This window comes from Mobula hypostoma, chromosome 3, assembly GCF_963921235.1.
Source record: "Mobula hypostoma chromosome 3, sMobHyp1.1, whole genome shotgun sequence".
Taxonomy (NCBI): Eukaryota; Metazoa; Chordata; class Chondrichthyes; order Myliobatiformes; family Myliobatidae; genus Mobula; species Mobula hypostoma.
Genome location: NC_086099.1, coordinates 19,203,938 through 19,218,859, shown reverse-complemented (window position 1 = coordinate 19,218,859; position 14,922 = coordinate 19,203,938). Strand labels below are relative to the sequence as shown.

At 42.6% G+C, this 14,922-nt stretch overlaps 1 protein-coding gene across 10 annotated transcripts in view; it reads right to left on the bottom strand.

Moving 5' to 3' along the window:
- Window positions 1-14,922, bottom strand: part of ubap2a (ubiquitin associated protein 2a) — a 90,349-nt gene that overhangs the window by 16,476 nt on the left and 58,951 nt on the right. For all 10 annotated transcript variants that reach the window (XM_063042756.1, XM_063042757.1, XM_063042752.1 and 7 more), the window contains exons 19-23: window positions 14,693-14,879; window positions 5,992-6,083; window positions 5,784-5,831; window positions 3,443-3,524; window positions 2,822-3,036 (exon numbers count right to left, since the gene is read on the bottom strand). In XM_063042756.1, coding sequence (XP_062898826.1) covers window positions 2,822-3,036; window positions 3,443-3,524; window positions 5,784-5,831; window positions 5,992-6,083; window positions 14,693-14,879 — 624 coding nt within the window. The remainder of the gene's footprint in view (window positions 1-2,821; window positions 3,037-3,442; window positions 3,525-5,783; window positions 5,832-5,991; window positions 6,084-14,692; window positions 14,880-14,922) is intronic.

Genomic DNA, 14,922 nt, shown 5'->3' with positions numbered 1-14,922 from the left:
TTGATAGGTTCTTGATTGGACATGGCATCAAAGGTTACGGGGAGAAGGTTGGGAACTGAGGTTGAGCAGGAGACAGAAAAAAAGAATCAGCCATGATTGAATGGCAGAGCAGACTCGATGGGCCAGATAGCCTAATTCTGCTCCTATTTCTTATGTTCTTAAGACCACAACAGCTTCTGACGTGTTCTTCACTACAGCACCAAGGCAAACTAGAAACCATGGTTGATGGCAGAAGTTTCTGCAATGCTTAGGGATCAGGGGAATAGGAGAACTCTAAAGTCAGCAAGATCTGCGCTTTCATGTGCCATCAGGAAGACATACTGATAAAAAAAATTGAGATACCTTTGTGACACCAGGGACACGCGACGCACGTGGCAAGGTATACAAACCATTACAGATTTTGAATCCACCCTGAAAGCCTACTTGTACATGATTTGATGAAATAAATAATGTGACATCGAGGAAAGCCCCTCTCCCCCTGAGGAACAGGCATACTGTCTGGCTACAGAAGAAGTGAGGAGGATCCTAACCAGGGTAAAACCATGCAAAGCTGCAGGGCCGGGCAACATATCTGATTGGGTGCTGAGGGATTGTGCGGCCCAGCTAACAACTTTAACATCTCTTTGTAACAGTCCACTGTTCCTGCAGGGTTCAAGGCAGCCACCATCATTCCAGTGTCCAAGAGAGCAACAGCAACTGGCCTATACAATTACTGGCCAGTTGTGCTAACCTTAACAACCACTAAGATCTTCAATTAGCTGGAAATGGATCATATAAAATCCCTTTATAGTTTGCCTACCTCTCAGACCAGTCCAATGACGATACCACAGCCTTGGCCCTCCACTGTCTTGTCCCAGCAAGAAAACGATGTCTCATACAGCCAGGATGTCATTCAACTACTTCAGCTCAGCATTTAACACCATCATTCCCCAGAGGCTAGTAGGTAAACTGTCCTCATTGGGACACAACACCCTGTCTATAACTGGATCTTAGACTTCTTGACAGAAAGACCCCAGTGTCCAAGTTGGCAGCAATTACTCATGCTCCATCATGCTGAGCAATGGTGCCCCCAGGGCTATGCTCAGCCTGCTGCTGTCTCACAATAGCACTAGCAGATCCAGTTCAAACTGCATCATATCCGCTGATGATACAACAGCAGTTGACATCATCAACGACAATGATGAGTCAGCACATAGAGAGGCAGTAGAGAGGCTTGTTAAATGGTAGAACCACCACCTGAGTCTCAACGCAGTCAAAAGAGATGACTGTGGACCCCAGGAAAGTGCATGTCGAAAACTCTTCATTGCACATCAATAGCTCTACCGTGGAGAGAGTGAAGAGCACAAAGTTCCCTGGTGTGCACATAATGCACAAGCCAACCTGGCCCCAAATTGAGAATGCCCTATCTGGCTGCATCACTGTGTGTGCAAGGCATCAAACTGCAATACCCTACAGAGGAGAGTAAAAACAACCAAGAGGATCACTGGTGATTTCATCCCCACTAGTAGTGACATTTACCAGGAGTGTTGTATATAAAGGTCCCAAAGCATTAGGACAAGGATTGTCAGACTGGGTAACAGCTTCTTCCCTCAGGTTGTGAGATTAATGAATACCCTGACACCACTGAGATGTTGTCACTAGGACAGCAAGCCATTTACTGTTTACCTGTGCTGCGCACTATGTGAACTTTGAATAATACTTTAACTTATTTGTGGCAGTATTTTGTTTTATGTGCTCTGTGTGATATATATTTTGTGAGTGTATTGTGATCCAGAGGAACATTATTTCATTTGGTTGTATATATGTACAGGCAGATGATAATAAACCTGAAATTCCATCTCAGATGTTACTGCCTTCTGGACTTGATACTGAATCCTACTTCAGGAATTTATATTTTCTGCTTGATTCTGCTGCGGGTCACATTTATTAATGGTTCAGTTTTTGTCAGCACATTTCTCACAGAACAACATTTTGCAGACATCACCAATGACTGGGTCAGATGTCTTCTCTCTGCACTTAGGAGGCAAACTACAGATGGAGATAATCAATTCACTGAAGAACAGTTTCATCCTCTGTCACCAAGCTCAGATCCAACAATCTAATCTTCTTTAAGGCCAAAATTGCAAATTATAAAATCGTCACATAGACATTATAATTGGCTAAAAGCTCTTTTGAATAGTACACAGTGAAGTTAATTCTCTTCAAGTTTTCCACCATATTTGGAGAAGTACATTCCTTCTCTAAACTCCCTCCAAATTTACTCCTAAAGCCACATCCATTCTAAGCTGAGATTTTACAAATTTAGATTTCAGAAATTTGTCAATGAAACACAATGTTTACAAAAGCATATGGAGATGTAAATGATACTTGACTAAATACAATTATTTTAGATGATGCATATAAATCGTTAAAATTAGGTCCTAAAGAGAATGACATATTCTTCTTGTACCCTTTCTATTTCAGGACAGAAATGAGTAACTGATTTTAATCATACTCCCATCAGGAAGGAGGCTATGCAGCATCCACTCAGGACCACCAGACTCAAAAACTGTTACTTTCCCCAAGTAGTAAGGCTGATCCTCTACCCAATAACCCACCCCTCCCCACCACACTCTCACCGCCATTATTTTATTTGCTGTCAGTTACCTTATGTAGAGACATTGTGTATTTCAATGGTAATTTATTACTTGCAATTTCAGAATCAGAATCAGGTTTATTCTCGCCGCATGTGTCGTGAAATTCCAAATATATTTAACTCTAACATTTCAGGATGATGTATGTCATATTCAACAGTACAATACTAAAGGTACAAATTACTTACAAACATGGCAGGTCCATACTGGAATGTGCTGGGTACTCCAGGCATACCAGCATAATATGGCAACCCTGTGTAACTGTAACCTGGAGGCAAGGCTGGGTTTAAGAAGGCCTGTTGAGTGGTGTGATGACTTTGCGTCTGATTTTGCTGAGGCTGGGTTAAAGTTGTTGCTGGAGCAGGTGAAGCAGAGTCACCCCTGCCAAACTTCGTCAAGTCACCTAAAACGTATGAGAGGACTTGATATAATGTGGATCAGTAAAAAAGACAAGTAACTTCTATTGTTATAAATGAATTTCTAATTTGTTAAAATATATTAAAAAGTAATTCATTTGGTATCAATGTCTGAAGTATTAACTGAACGCAACAGACTGAGAATAGAGACCTATTTCAAAAAAAAATCAAGAGCAACATTACTCGATATGTATTAAATGTTGAAAAATGACCATAATTGTTAAAATTAGAAATATAAACTATAATTACTCTTGCACAATTGAGGGAGAGACTATTAGTAGCCTATTAATATTTATGGAACAAATTCAACTACCTTGCTGAATAAAAAATTCTCAAAAGACAAAAAGGCAAGAGAACACAATTCAAAAGGATCTGGTTAAAAAAAAAACACACCTGAGTATGGATTACTTGCAAGATTTCCATCTCTGCTTGCAAGTGCCGTGGCTGGAGCAGGGAATGCCATTCCATAATAATCCTACCATAGTGGGAATTGTTTAGGGTGGGGAGGGTAGGAGGAAAGGTGAAGGAAAAAGTAAGAAAAATACATGCTGGATTAGCAGTAATACAAGAAGAAATAGTAGGTCTCTGGTTATTTATGTTTCCTCTACCACTTAATTTTTTTAAAAAATAGCTAATTGTCTACCTGGTCCACGGTCCCATCTGATATCTCTATCCTTGACAAACAGAATCCATTGATCTGCTTTTACCCCCAATATACTCAACAACTACATGCCTCCGGAATAAATAATCCTAAAGTTTTATAAATTTATCTTTTGACATAAGAGGGGAAAGATTTAAATTGGACCTGAATTGCAACATAATTGAAGAACTCTTAGCTGTCTCATGGTTGCCAAAGTACTATTTTGGAAAAGAAATGCAGGTGAGTAATGTGCAGTGTTCTTCCGTGCACAATACTCAATTTTCTAAAACTGGCAACCACATTTCAAGTTGTTAAAACTTTTTGGGATAACAGCAGGCAGTGTGAAGTTCTGGGAATTTAAGTCCATTTTGCTTCTGGCAGTCCACTCAAAACAAAGGAGGCAAATATGTTTATGGAACAATTTACAAATGAATATTTGGATGTTTCCATCAATGAGGAGGAGAAGATGGCAACGTGAGGCAGCACGCAGCAGCCACTCCGGTGAATGATTATCTGTTATTTGTCAAGTAGGGTGCCGTGCACAATCCTGATTTGATGGAGACAGATGTGACAGCACAGAGGAATATCTGCAGAAACTTCTGAAATGCCTTCTTCGCTGCCACTGATACTGTGTGATCCAGAATCTCTGGAGAAGGCCCCGAGTCCTCGGCTTTGCTTGTTGCTCGGCGGCAGGGGCGGGGTCGAAGCACTCGGCAGAGGATGGTGCTCGGGAGGCTGTATCGGAGGGGCTGGTCGGAGGCTCGAAGTTTTCAGACGGACTCAGAGTCGGCTGTGGTTGGGTGCTTCCAATGCATCGGCAGTTGTCGGCGCCTGGAGGTTTATGGCAGGGAGTTTCTCCCTTTTGCCGCCTGCTATCGGGAGTCGATCGGAACTTTGAGACCTTTTTTTTAACCGTGCCCATGGTCTGCTGTTTATCAAATTATGGTATTGCTTTGCACTGCTGTAACTGTCTGTCTGTCTAGGTACCATATCCAAGGCGGACTTTGGTAACCATGGTTTTCCATATAGATCTATCCTTCGTTTTTTGGATGACTTCATTTCCTTGATATGTAGCCACCTGGCTAGGCTTTTTATGTACATAAGCCGAGGTCTTCCTCTAGGTTTACTCCCCTCAATCTTTCCAGAGAGTATGAGTTTTTCTAGTTCATCTTTCCGCATGATGTGTCCTAGCAATCTGAGTTGTCTTTCTCTCATTGTTGGTATGAGTGATCAAACTGCTTGGGCTCTTCTGAGAACTTCTTCATTTGATGTGTGTGTGGTCCATGATATTTTTAACATTCTCCTGTAGAACCATAATTCAGTTGCTTCTAGTCTCTTTTCCATTGCTGGAGAATTGATCCAGCATTCACTTCCATGAGTCAGGATAGAATAAATGTAGCACTGCAGTATTCTGTTTTTAGTGTACGTGCTCATCTTTCTGTCTGTTAATATGGTCTTCATTTTTTGGAAAGCTTCTTTCGCCATTGCTATTCTGTATTTGATATCTGTGTCGCACCTGCCATTACTTGTTATTAGGCTGCCAAAATATTTGAATTTGTTGACTTGTTTGATGTTTGTATTTCCGATCTTGATCACACATTATGTGATGTTTTGTCTTTCTGAAGATGACCATGCTTTCTATCTTCTTGGTGTTGATTGAGAGGCCTCTGCGGTTACTTTCTGCTGCCACTGTAGTGAGTAGTTCTTCAAGTTTTGTTTCTGAGTCAGCTATTAGTACGATGTCATCAGCATGTCTGAAACTGCTGTATCATATGTTACTGCTGTAAATATATGTTATAATTATGTGGTCTTGTCAGTGTTAGTCTTTGGTTTGTCCTGTTTTTTTTTGTGATATGACTCTGGAAGAACATTGTATCATTTCTTAATGCATGCATTTCTAAATGACAATAAACGAGGACTGACTGTCCTCATAATCTAATCTAATCCTTCTGAACCCCAGACTACTTTTACATGAAAATAGCACAGATTTGGCTTGTGCACAGCAAAAGTGCCACTGACCCTTCTAAGAACTTTTAAAAGCAGTAATCAAGATACAATTCAACCAACAAACAATCTGCAATAGATCAAACTAACCATTGGTAGTCTTGACTGAAGTACTTGGAGGTCATCATAGCCATAAATCTATTTCACAAAAAGAAAAACAAACATCAAAATCCCTGAAGAAATATTTCAATTTGTTAACAAGTAATTTTTTTCCTTAACTGTAGAATACTTATCAAAAACACTGAGAATTCCTGAAAATTAATGCAACATTCAACTAATAAAGTTCATTCAGTCTTACTGGATACGCAGGCAGCAGTCCACCCGGTCCAACAATGTACTGATTGTGTAAAATAGGAGGCACACCTTGAGGAAGATTTGGTGGAGCCTTCCCTGCAATGAAAAAATGTTAAAAATGTGTAAATTATGAAGAAAATGTCATGGCGTATTTAGTTCTTTTAAAACTCATTCTATACAACATACAAATGTGCTTAAACTCATTATCACTCTATTAGGCAGGAGCTACAGGGAGGTAGCTACCCTTAGATGGCTGTTCCCTCAACAATGTATATAACCTTAGATACTATTGAGAGGGACGAACTAGCGAGGGAGCCATAGCGACCGGGTCTCTGGCACATTGTCTGGTGCTATGGCTCAGAAGAGGACTGTAGTGTTGATAGATGAGGTTTGTAGGCGCGATGGGAGATACCCGGATGGTAAGGTGTCTCCCTGGTGCCAGGGTGAGCAGCCAGAAGTCTTGGTAAAAATTAGCACTAATGGCATAGGAAGGCGAGGAGGTCCTGAAGAGAGATGTTAGGGAGCTATGTAGAAAGCTGAAAAAGATGACCTCCAGGGTAGTAATCTCTGGGACTGTTGCCTATGCTGCATGCCAGTGAGAGTAAGAGTAGGATGATCTGGCAGGCGAATATGTGGCTGAGGAACTATTCCAGGGGGCAGCAGTTTGGATTTATGGATTATTGGGATCTCCTCTGGGGAAGGCATGATCTGTACAAAAGGGACGGGTTACACCTGAACTCCAAAAAAGTTTCCCATATCCTTGTGGGCAGGTTGGCTAAAGTTAACCAGGTGGGTTTAAAATAATATGGCGGGCGGTGAGAACCGGAGTCATAGAGTTGTGGATGAGATTTGCAAACAGAGGCAATGTGTAGAGAGACTCCCAGCAAGGAGAGGCTAATGATAGGGTAAAATTGCAGTCAACAGGATGAGTTGCAACTTAAAAGGCGGATAAAATCGAAAAAGGAGAATACAGGACTAAAAATGTTATTTCTTCAGCGGTTTGATTCAGGCACGACTGCGCAAGTGCATGGACATCAGCCAGTTAGAACAGCGAGAAGAGTTTAAAAGGAGACAGCTTTATAGAGCGGGAGTTAGAGGAGCGGTCAACGGAGTAGAGGGAGACAAAGCAGGAGGGCTTTGGTTCAACGGGACTTGGGCGATAATGGGTTGAGGCGAGGTAGGTTGCCTGTGTAGAATCTGCGCTAGGTGCATCGAGCCGCAGCTCCTTAGGGACCGTGTTAAAGAACTGGAGATGCAGCTCGATGACCTTCATCTGGTCAGGGAGCCACAGTCATAGGAGCTGTAGACAGGTAGTCACACCACGGCCTAGGGAGACAGATAAGTGGGTAAGTCAGAAGAGGGAAGGGCAAGGGTCAGATACTGGAGAGTACCCTCGTGGCTGTCCACCTTAACAATAAGTACTCCTGCTTGAGTACTGTTGGTGGGGGGGGGGCTACCTAAGGGAAACAACAGTGGCCATTCCTCTGGTACAGAGTCTGGCCCTGTGGCTCAGAAGGGTAGGCAAAGGAAAAGGATGGCAGCAGTGATAGGGGACTCTATAGTTAGGGGGTCAGACAGGCGATTCTGTGGACGCAGGAAAGAAACATGGATGGTACTTTGCCTCCCAGGTGCCAGGGTCTGGGATGTTTCTGATCACATCCACGATATCCTGAAGTGGGAAGAAGAACAGCCAGAGGTCACGGTATATATCGGTACCAACGACATAGATAGGAAAAGGAAGGAGGCCCTGAAAACAGACTACAGGGAGTCAGGAAGGAAGTTGAGAAGCAGGACCACAAAGGTAGTAATCTTGGGATTACTGCCTGTGCCACGTGAGAATGAGTATAGGAATAGAATGAGGTGGAGGATAAATGTATGGCTGAGGGATTAGAGCAAGGGGCAGGGATTCAGATTTCTGGATCATTGGGACCTCTTTTGGGGCAGGTGTGACTTGTACAAAAAGGACAGGTTGCACTTGAATCCCAGGGGGACCAATGTCCTGGCGGGGAGGTTTGCTAAGGCTATCGGGGAGAGTTTAAACTAGAATTGCTGGGGGGCGGGAACCGAACTGAAGAGACGGAGGAACAGGCAGTTGGTTCATAAATAGAGAAAGCTTGGAGACAGTGCGAGAGGGAGGATAGGCAGGTGATAGAGAAGTGATGCGCTCAGACCGATGGTTTGAGGTGTGTCTATTTTAATGCAAGGAGTATTATCAACAAAGCGGATGAGTTTAAGAGTGTAGATCAGTACTTCCAGCTATGATGTGGTGGTCATTACACAGACTTGGATGGCTCAGGGGCAGGAGTGGTTACTTCCGAGTGCCAGGCTTTAGATGTTTCAAAAAGAACAGGGAAGGAGGCAAAAAGAAGTGGGGGCGTGGCACTGTTACTCAGAGATAGTGTCACAGCTGCAGAAAAGGAGGTGGTCATGGAGGGATTGTCCACTGTGTCTCTGTGGGTGGAAGTCAGGAACAGGGAGGGGTCAATAACTCTACTGGGTGATTTTTTTATAGACCACTCAATAGCAACAGGGACATCGAGGAGCAGATAGGGAGACAGATTCTGGATAGGTGTAATAACAACAGGGTTGTCATGGTGGGAGATTTTCTTTTCCCAAATATTGATTGGCATCTCCCTAGAGCAAGGGATTTAGATGGGGTAGAGTTTGTTAGGTGTGTTCAGGAAGGTTTCTTGACACAATATGTAGAAAAGCCTACAAAAGGAGAAGCTGTACTTGATCTGGTATGGGGAAATTAACCTGGTCAGACAGTGGGACAGCATTCTATCTCCTTTACCATTGCATTGGAGAGGAATAGGAACAGACAAGTTAGGAAAGCGTTTAAAAAACAAAAATGTTCAAAAGGTTCAAAAAACTAGGTAATAATAGAGATCTAGAAGATTATAAAGCTAACAGGAAGGAGCTTAAGAATGAAATTAGGAGAGTCAGAAGGGGCCATGAGAAGGCCTTGATTAAGGAAAATTAATTAATTAACCAGGATTAAGGAAAACCCCAAGGCATTCTACATGTATGTGAAGAGCAAGAGGATAAGATATGAAAGAATAGGACCAATCAACTGTGACAGTGGAAAACTGTATGGAACCGGAGAAGACATACTTTGCTTCAGTATACACTACAGAAAAGGATCTTGGCCATTGTATGGATGACTTTCAGCGGACTGAAAAGCTTGAGCATGTAGAAATTAAGAAAGAGGATGTGCTGGAGCTTTTGGAAAGCATCAAGTTGGATAAGTCACCAGGACCGGACGAGATGTACCCCAGGCTACTCTGGGAGATTGCTGAGCCTCTGGCGATGACCTTTGCATCATCAATGCAGACGGGAAGTTGTTCCCTTATTCAAGAAAGGGAGTACAGATAGCCAAGAAAATTATAGACCAGTCAGTCTTACCTCAGTGGTTCGTAAGTTGATGATGAAGATCCTGAGAGGCAGGACTTATGAGAGGCATAATAAGATTAGGAATAGTCAACATGGCTTTGTCAAAGACAGGTCGTGTCTTACAAGCCTGATTGAATTTTTTGAGGATGTGACTAGACACATTGTTGAAGGTAGAGCAGTAGACGTAGTGTATATGGATTTCAGCAAGGCATTTGGACAAGGTACCCAATGCAAAGCTTATTGAAAAAGGAAGGAGGCATGGGATCCAAGGGGACATTGCTTTTTGGATCCAGAATTGGCTTGCCCACAGAAGTGGTTATAGACGGGTCATATTCTGCATGGAGATCGGTGGCCAGTGATGTGCCTTGGGGATCATTCTAGGACCCCTTCTCTTCATGATTTTTATAAATGACCTGGATGAGGAAGTGGAGGGATGGGTTAGTTTAGTAAATTTGCTGATGACACAAAGGTTGAGGGTGTTGTGGATAGTGTGGAGGGCTGTCAGAGGTTACAGCGGGACATTGATAGGATATAAAACTGGGCTAAGAAGTGGCAGATGGAGTTCACCTCAGATAAGTATGAAGTGGTTCATTTTGGTAGGTCAAATATGATGGCAGAATATAGTATTAATGATAAGACTCTTGGCAGTGTGGAGGATCAGAGGGATCTTGGGGTCCAAGTCCATAGGACACTCAAAGCTGCTGCACAGGTTGACTCTGTGATTAAGAAGGCATACGGTGCATTGGCCTTCACCAACCATGGGATTGAGTTTAGGAGCCGAGAGGTAATGTTGCAGCTATAAAGGACCCTGGTCAGACTCTACTTGGAGTACTGTGCTCAGTTCTGGTCACCTCATTTCAGGAAGGATGTGGAAACCACAGAAAGGGTGCAGAGGAGATTTACAAGGATGTTGCCTGGATTGGGGACCATGCCTTTTGAGAATAGGTTGAGTGAACTTGACCTTTTCTCCTTGGGGTAACGGAGGATGAGAGGTGACCTGATAGAGGTGTATAACATAATGAGAGGCATTGATCATGTGGATAGTCAGAGGTTTTTTCTCAGGGCTGAAATGGCTAGCACGAGAGGGCTTAAGTTTTAAGGTGCTTGGAAGTAGGTACAGATGAGATAGCAGGGGCAATTTTTTTTTTTTTTACGCAGAGAGTGGCGAGTGCGTGGAATGGGCTGCCAGCGACGGTGGTGGAGGCAGATAAGATAGGGTGTTTTAAGAGACTCCTGAATAGGTACATGGAGCTTAGAAAAATAGAGGGCTATGGATAACCCTATGTAATTTCTAAGGTAAGGACATGTTTGGCACAGCTTTGTGGGCCAAAGGGCCTGTATTGTGCCGTAGGTTTTCTATGTTTCTTTGTGTTATATTAGAATGAACGCAGTACATGGAATAAGGTCGATGAACTTGTAGCAAAGTTACACATTGGCAAGATTGATGTAGGCATGACACAACTCCCTAATGGGAGTTATATGCAAATACCAAGGATGTGATCTACAAATTACAACAGGAGATAGAAATGCATGTCAAAAGGGCAATGTTAGAATAGTCATGGGGGATTTCAATATGCAAGTAGACTGGGAATCCAAGAGAGAATTTCTAGAATGCCTTTGAAATGGCTTTTTAGAGCAGCTCATGGTTGAGCTCACTAGGGGATCAGCTTTTCTGAATTGGGCGTTATGCAAAGAAGTGGAACTGATTTGAGACCTTCAGGTAAAAGAACACTTATGGGCAAATGATTACAACATGATCGAATTCGCCTTGAAATTTGAGGAGAAGTCAGATGTATCAGTATTACAGTGGAGTAAAGGAGATTACAGAGGCAAGAGAGAGGAGTTGACTGGAATTGATTGGAAAAGAACATTGGCAGTGCCGATGGCTGAGCAGCAATGGCTGGAATTTCTGGAAATAATTCAGAAGACAGAGGATACAAACATCCCAAAGAGGAAGTAGTATTCTAAAGGCATGATGACACTACCATGGCTGACAAGAGAAGTCAAAGCTAACAGAAAAGACAAAGAGAGGACATATAATAGAGGAAAGATTAGTGAGAAGTTGGAGGATTGGGAAGCTTTTAAAAAACCAACAGAAAGCAATTGAAAATGTCATTAAGGAAAAGATGGAATACAGAAGTAAACTGTCCAATAATATTAAAGAGGATATCAAAAGTTTCTTCAGATACATAAAGTATAAAAGAGAGGTGAGAGTGGATATCAAGAGCACTGAAAAATGATGCTAGAGAAGTAGTAATGGGGGACAAAGCAATGGTAGACGAACTGACTAGGTATTTTGCATCAGTCTTCACTGTGGAAGACACTAGCAATATGGTGGAAGTTTTGGGGTACTTGGGAGGCACTTGATAAAATAGGCTATAGTCAGCATGGTTTCCTCAAGGGAAAATCTTGCATGAGGAGATGGAGGCGGAGAAGATGGGGCTAAACGACGACTCCTTTGCTTGCATCTTCGAAAACAGCTCTATTTCCATCTTTAATATCTTTACTTTTCCCCTTTCAGGGTTCTTTTCAAGACCCTAACCTGGAGTTACACACTACAAATCTTTCCAGGAATGGGACTTGTTCTTGGGGTTTCAGGACTGGCCGTTGTTTGGCACGCCAAGGGTTAGGCCTGAGAGCCCAGCTCAAATTCGGAAGCCTAAGATCTCGGGGCTCTGGAGATGGGCGATTTGAGGGTCACTGTCACGACAGGAGACCCGTGTGTCATCGGGGGAGTCAGGATATCTGCTGTGGGCCTGAAGACCTGGGATCTTCGTGATCTTCAGGCACAGAGCTTGAAAAAAAAACAACGTAACGGACTTTTTAACATCGTAAACCAGCGAGCTGTTTGTTCTGTCTCCCCACTCGCTGGGAAAACGTTGACACCCCTTTCCTCCCTTATTAGGAGAGAATCTACAGTATATCAAATGCTGTGTGTCACACAAAGTCTTTGGGGTAACTGCAAGTCTGTGTCTTTGCTATTGTTCTGCCCACGCTTGAGTGCTTGGTGATGGTGCTGATGACTGCTTTTTTTTTTGTCGGTGGGGGGAGGGGGGGTTGATGCTCGCTGTCGCTTCCGCACGGGGTACTTTGAGGTTCTCACATTTATCTGTCGTTCATTCCTTGGGGCACTTCTCTGTTTTCATGGATGTTTGCAAAGAAAAAGCATTTCAGAATGTATATTGTATACATTTCTTTGACATTAAATTGGACCTTTGAACAAATCCGTTGGAATTCTTTGAAGAAATAACAAGCAGGATAGGGGAAAGGGGAAGCAGCTGAAGCTGTGTACTTGGATTTTCAGAAGGCCTTTGACAAGGTGCCATACATAAAGCTACTTAACAAGTTATAAGCCCATGCGTTTTACAGGAAAGATTCGAGCATGGATAAAGCAGTGGTTGATTGGCAGGAGACAAAGAGTGGGAATAAAGGGAGCCTTTTCTGGCTGGCTCCCAGTGACTAGTGGAGTTTCACAGGGGTCTGTGTGGGGACGATACTTTTTACATTATATGTTAATGATTTGGATGATGGAATTGATAGCATTGTTGTAAAAGTTTGCAGACGATATAAAGACAGGTGGAGGAGCAGGTAGTTTTGAGGAAGTAGAGACTGCGGAAGGACTTAGATTATGCGAATGGTCAAAGAAGTGGCAGATGGCATACAGTGTCGGAAGTATATAGTCATACACTTTAGTAGAAGAAATGAAAGGGTTGAATATGTTCTAAATAGAGAGAAAATACAAAAATCTGAGGTGCAAAGGGATTTGGTCCTTGTGCAGGATTCTCTAAATGCTAACTTACAAGTTCAGTCTGTGGTGAGAAAGGCAAATGCAATGTTAGCATTCATTTCAAGAGGCCTAGAATATAAAAGCAAGGATGCAATGTTGAGACTTTGTAAAGCACTGGTGAGGCCTCACTTGGAGTAGTTGTGAGTACTTTTGGGTCCCAGCTTAGAAAGGATGTGCCAAAACTGGAGAAGGTTTAAGGAGGTTCACAAAAATGATTCTAGTTTAAAACAGCTAGTCACGAGTGTTTGATGGTTCTGGGCCTGAATTCACTGGAATTCAGAAGAATGAGGAGTGACCTCATTGAAACCTATCAAATGGTAAAAGGCCTTGATGGAGTGGATGTAGAGAGGATGCTTCCTCTGGTGAGAGTGCCTAAGACCAGAGGACACAGCCTCAGAATGGAAGGGCGTCCTTTTAGAACATAGATGAGGAAGAATTTCTTCAGCCAGAGAGCAGTAAATCTGTGGAATTCGTTGCCAGAGGCAGCTGTGGAGGCCAAGCCTTTACGAACATTTGAGACAGAGATTGATAGATTCTTGTTTGGTCAGGGTGGGGTCGGGGGGGTTGTGGAGGCAGGAGTTTAGGGCCGAGAAATAATGGAGTAGCCATGATGAAATGACTAAGTAGACTCAAATAGCTTAATTCTGCTCCTACATCTCACGGTCTTACCTTACCTAATTTGCTCAATCAGAAGCTTGTCATCTTTTTGTAGGGTAATCTAGGTTCAGAGGGCATAGTCTTAGGATAGAGGGATGTACCTTTACAGCAGAGAAGGGAAGGAATTTATTTAGCCATAGGGTGATTAATCTGTGTAATTCATTTCCACAGGCGGCTGCGGAGGCCAAGTCAGTGGGTATATTTAAAGCAGAGATTGACAGGTTCATGATTAGCAAGGGTGTCAAAGGTCATGGGGAAAAGGCAGGAGGAATGGGGTGGAAAGGGATAATAATCAGCCAGGATGGAACAGCAGCAATACTCAATGGCCTAATTGACCTCCTATATCTTATGGTCTTTATCACATTTCTTCTCTGTGACCACCAGGGATGAGATAAATTTGACATATCTTATAATTAGACCCATTTAATGTCTGCCTTTATGATCAAGGTCCGCTCATTTACCACATTCCAAGGAATGTATTTCAATTTCTGAAGGGACAATCTTCTTCAGCTCCTGTGGATGAAGATAAAAGTTGCAAGGAGTCATGGGGAGCTGGTGTACATCTACAATAAACAACGTGAAAGACAGTGACAAGTGAGGGAGTGCCTCATTGTTGTAAGGGTAGTGTTTCAGATGAGATGTTGATCAGAGTTCCTGAGAGGGCATTAAAAGGTGCTAACGGTGGGCCCTTTAGTGTCCTTTCCAATACTAATCCAATAAACATAAAAAACAATTCTAACCATTACCACAAATTTCTAAAAACTGCACATTAACTAATCCATTTGCTATAGTACAACAATAACATTTTAATTAATTGTTTCAGTATTTTAATCTCGAGTAGATATTTATAAACAAAAAAGCTTTCTACCTGAAGATACAGAAGGAACTGCTCTTGTGACAGCAGCTGCCATAGATGGACTACTGACATTCAGTCCAAGACTGGTGGTTGCACTTAAGCTGCTGGAGACATTAACTGATGATGTAGTAATTGTTGCAAACGTCAAAGAGGTGGGGAAGGTTGTAGAAGTCTGCAAACTGCTGTCAACATTTGTATGCTGAAGAGAATAAAGAGTATAAGTGGCACATCATTATTCATTT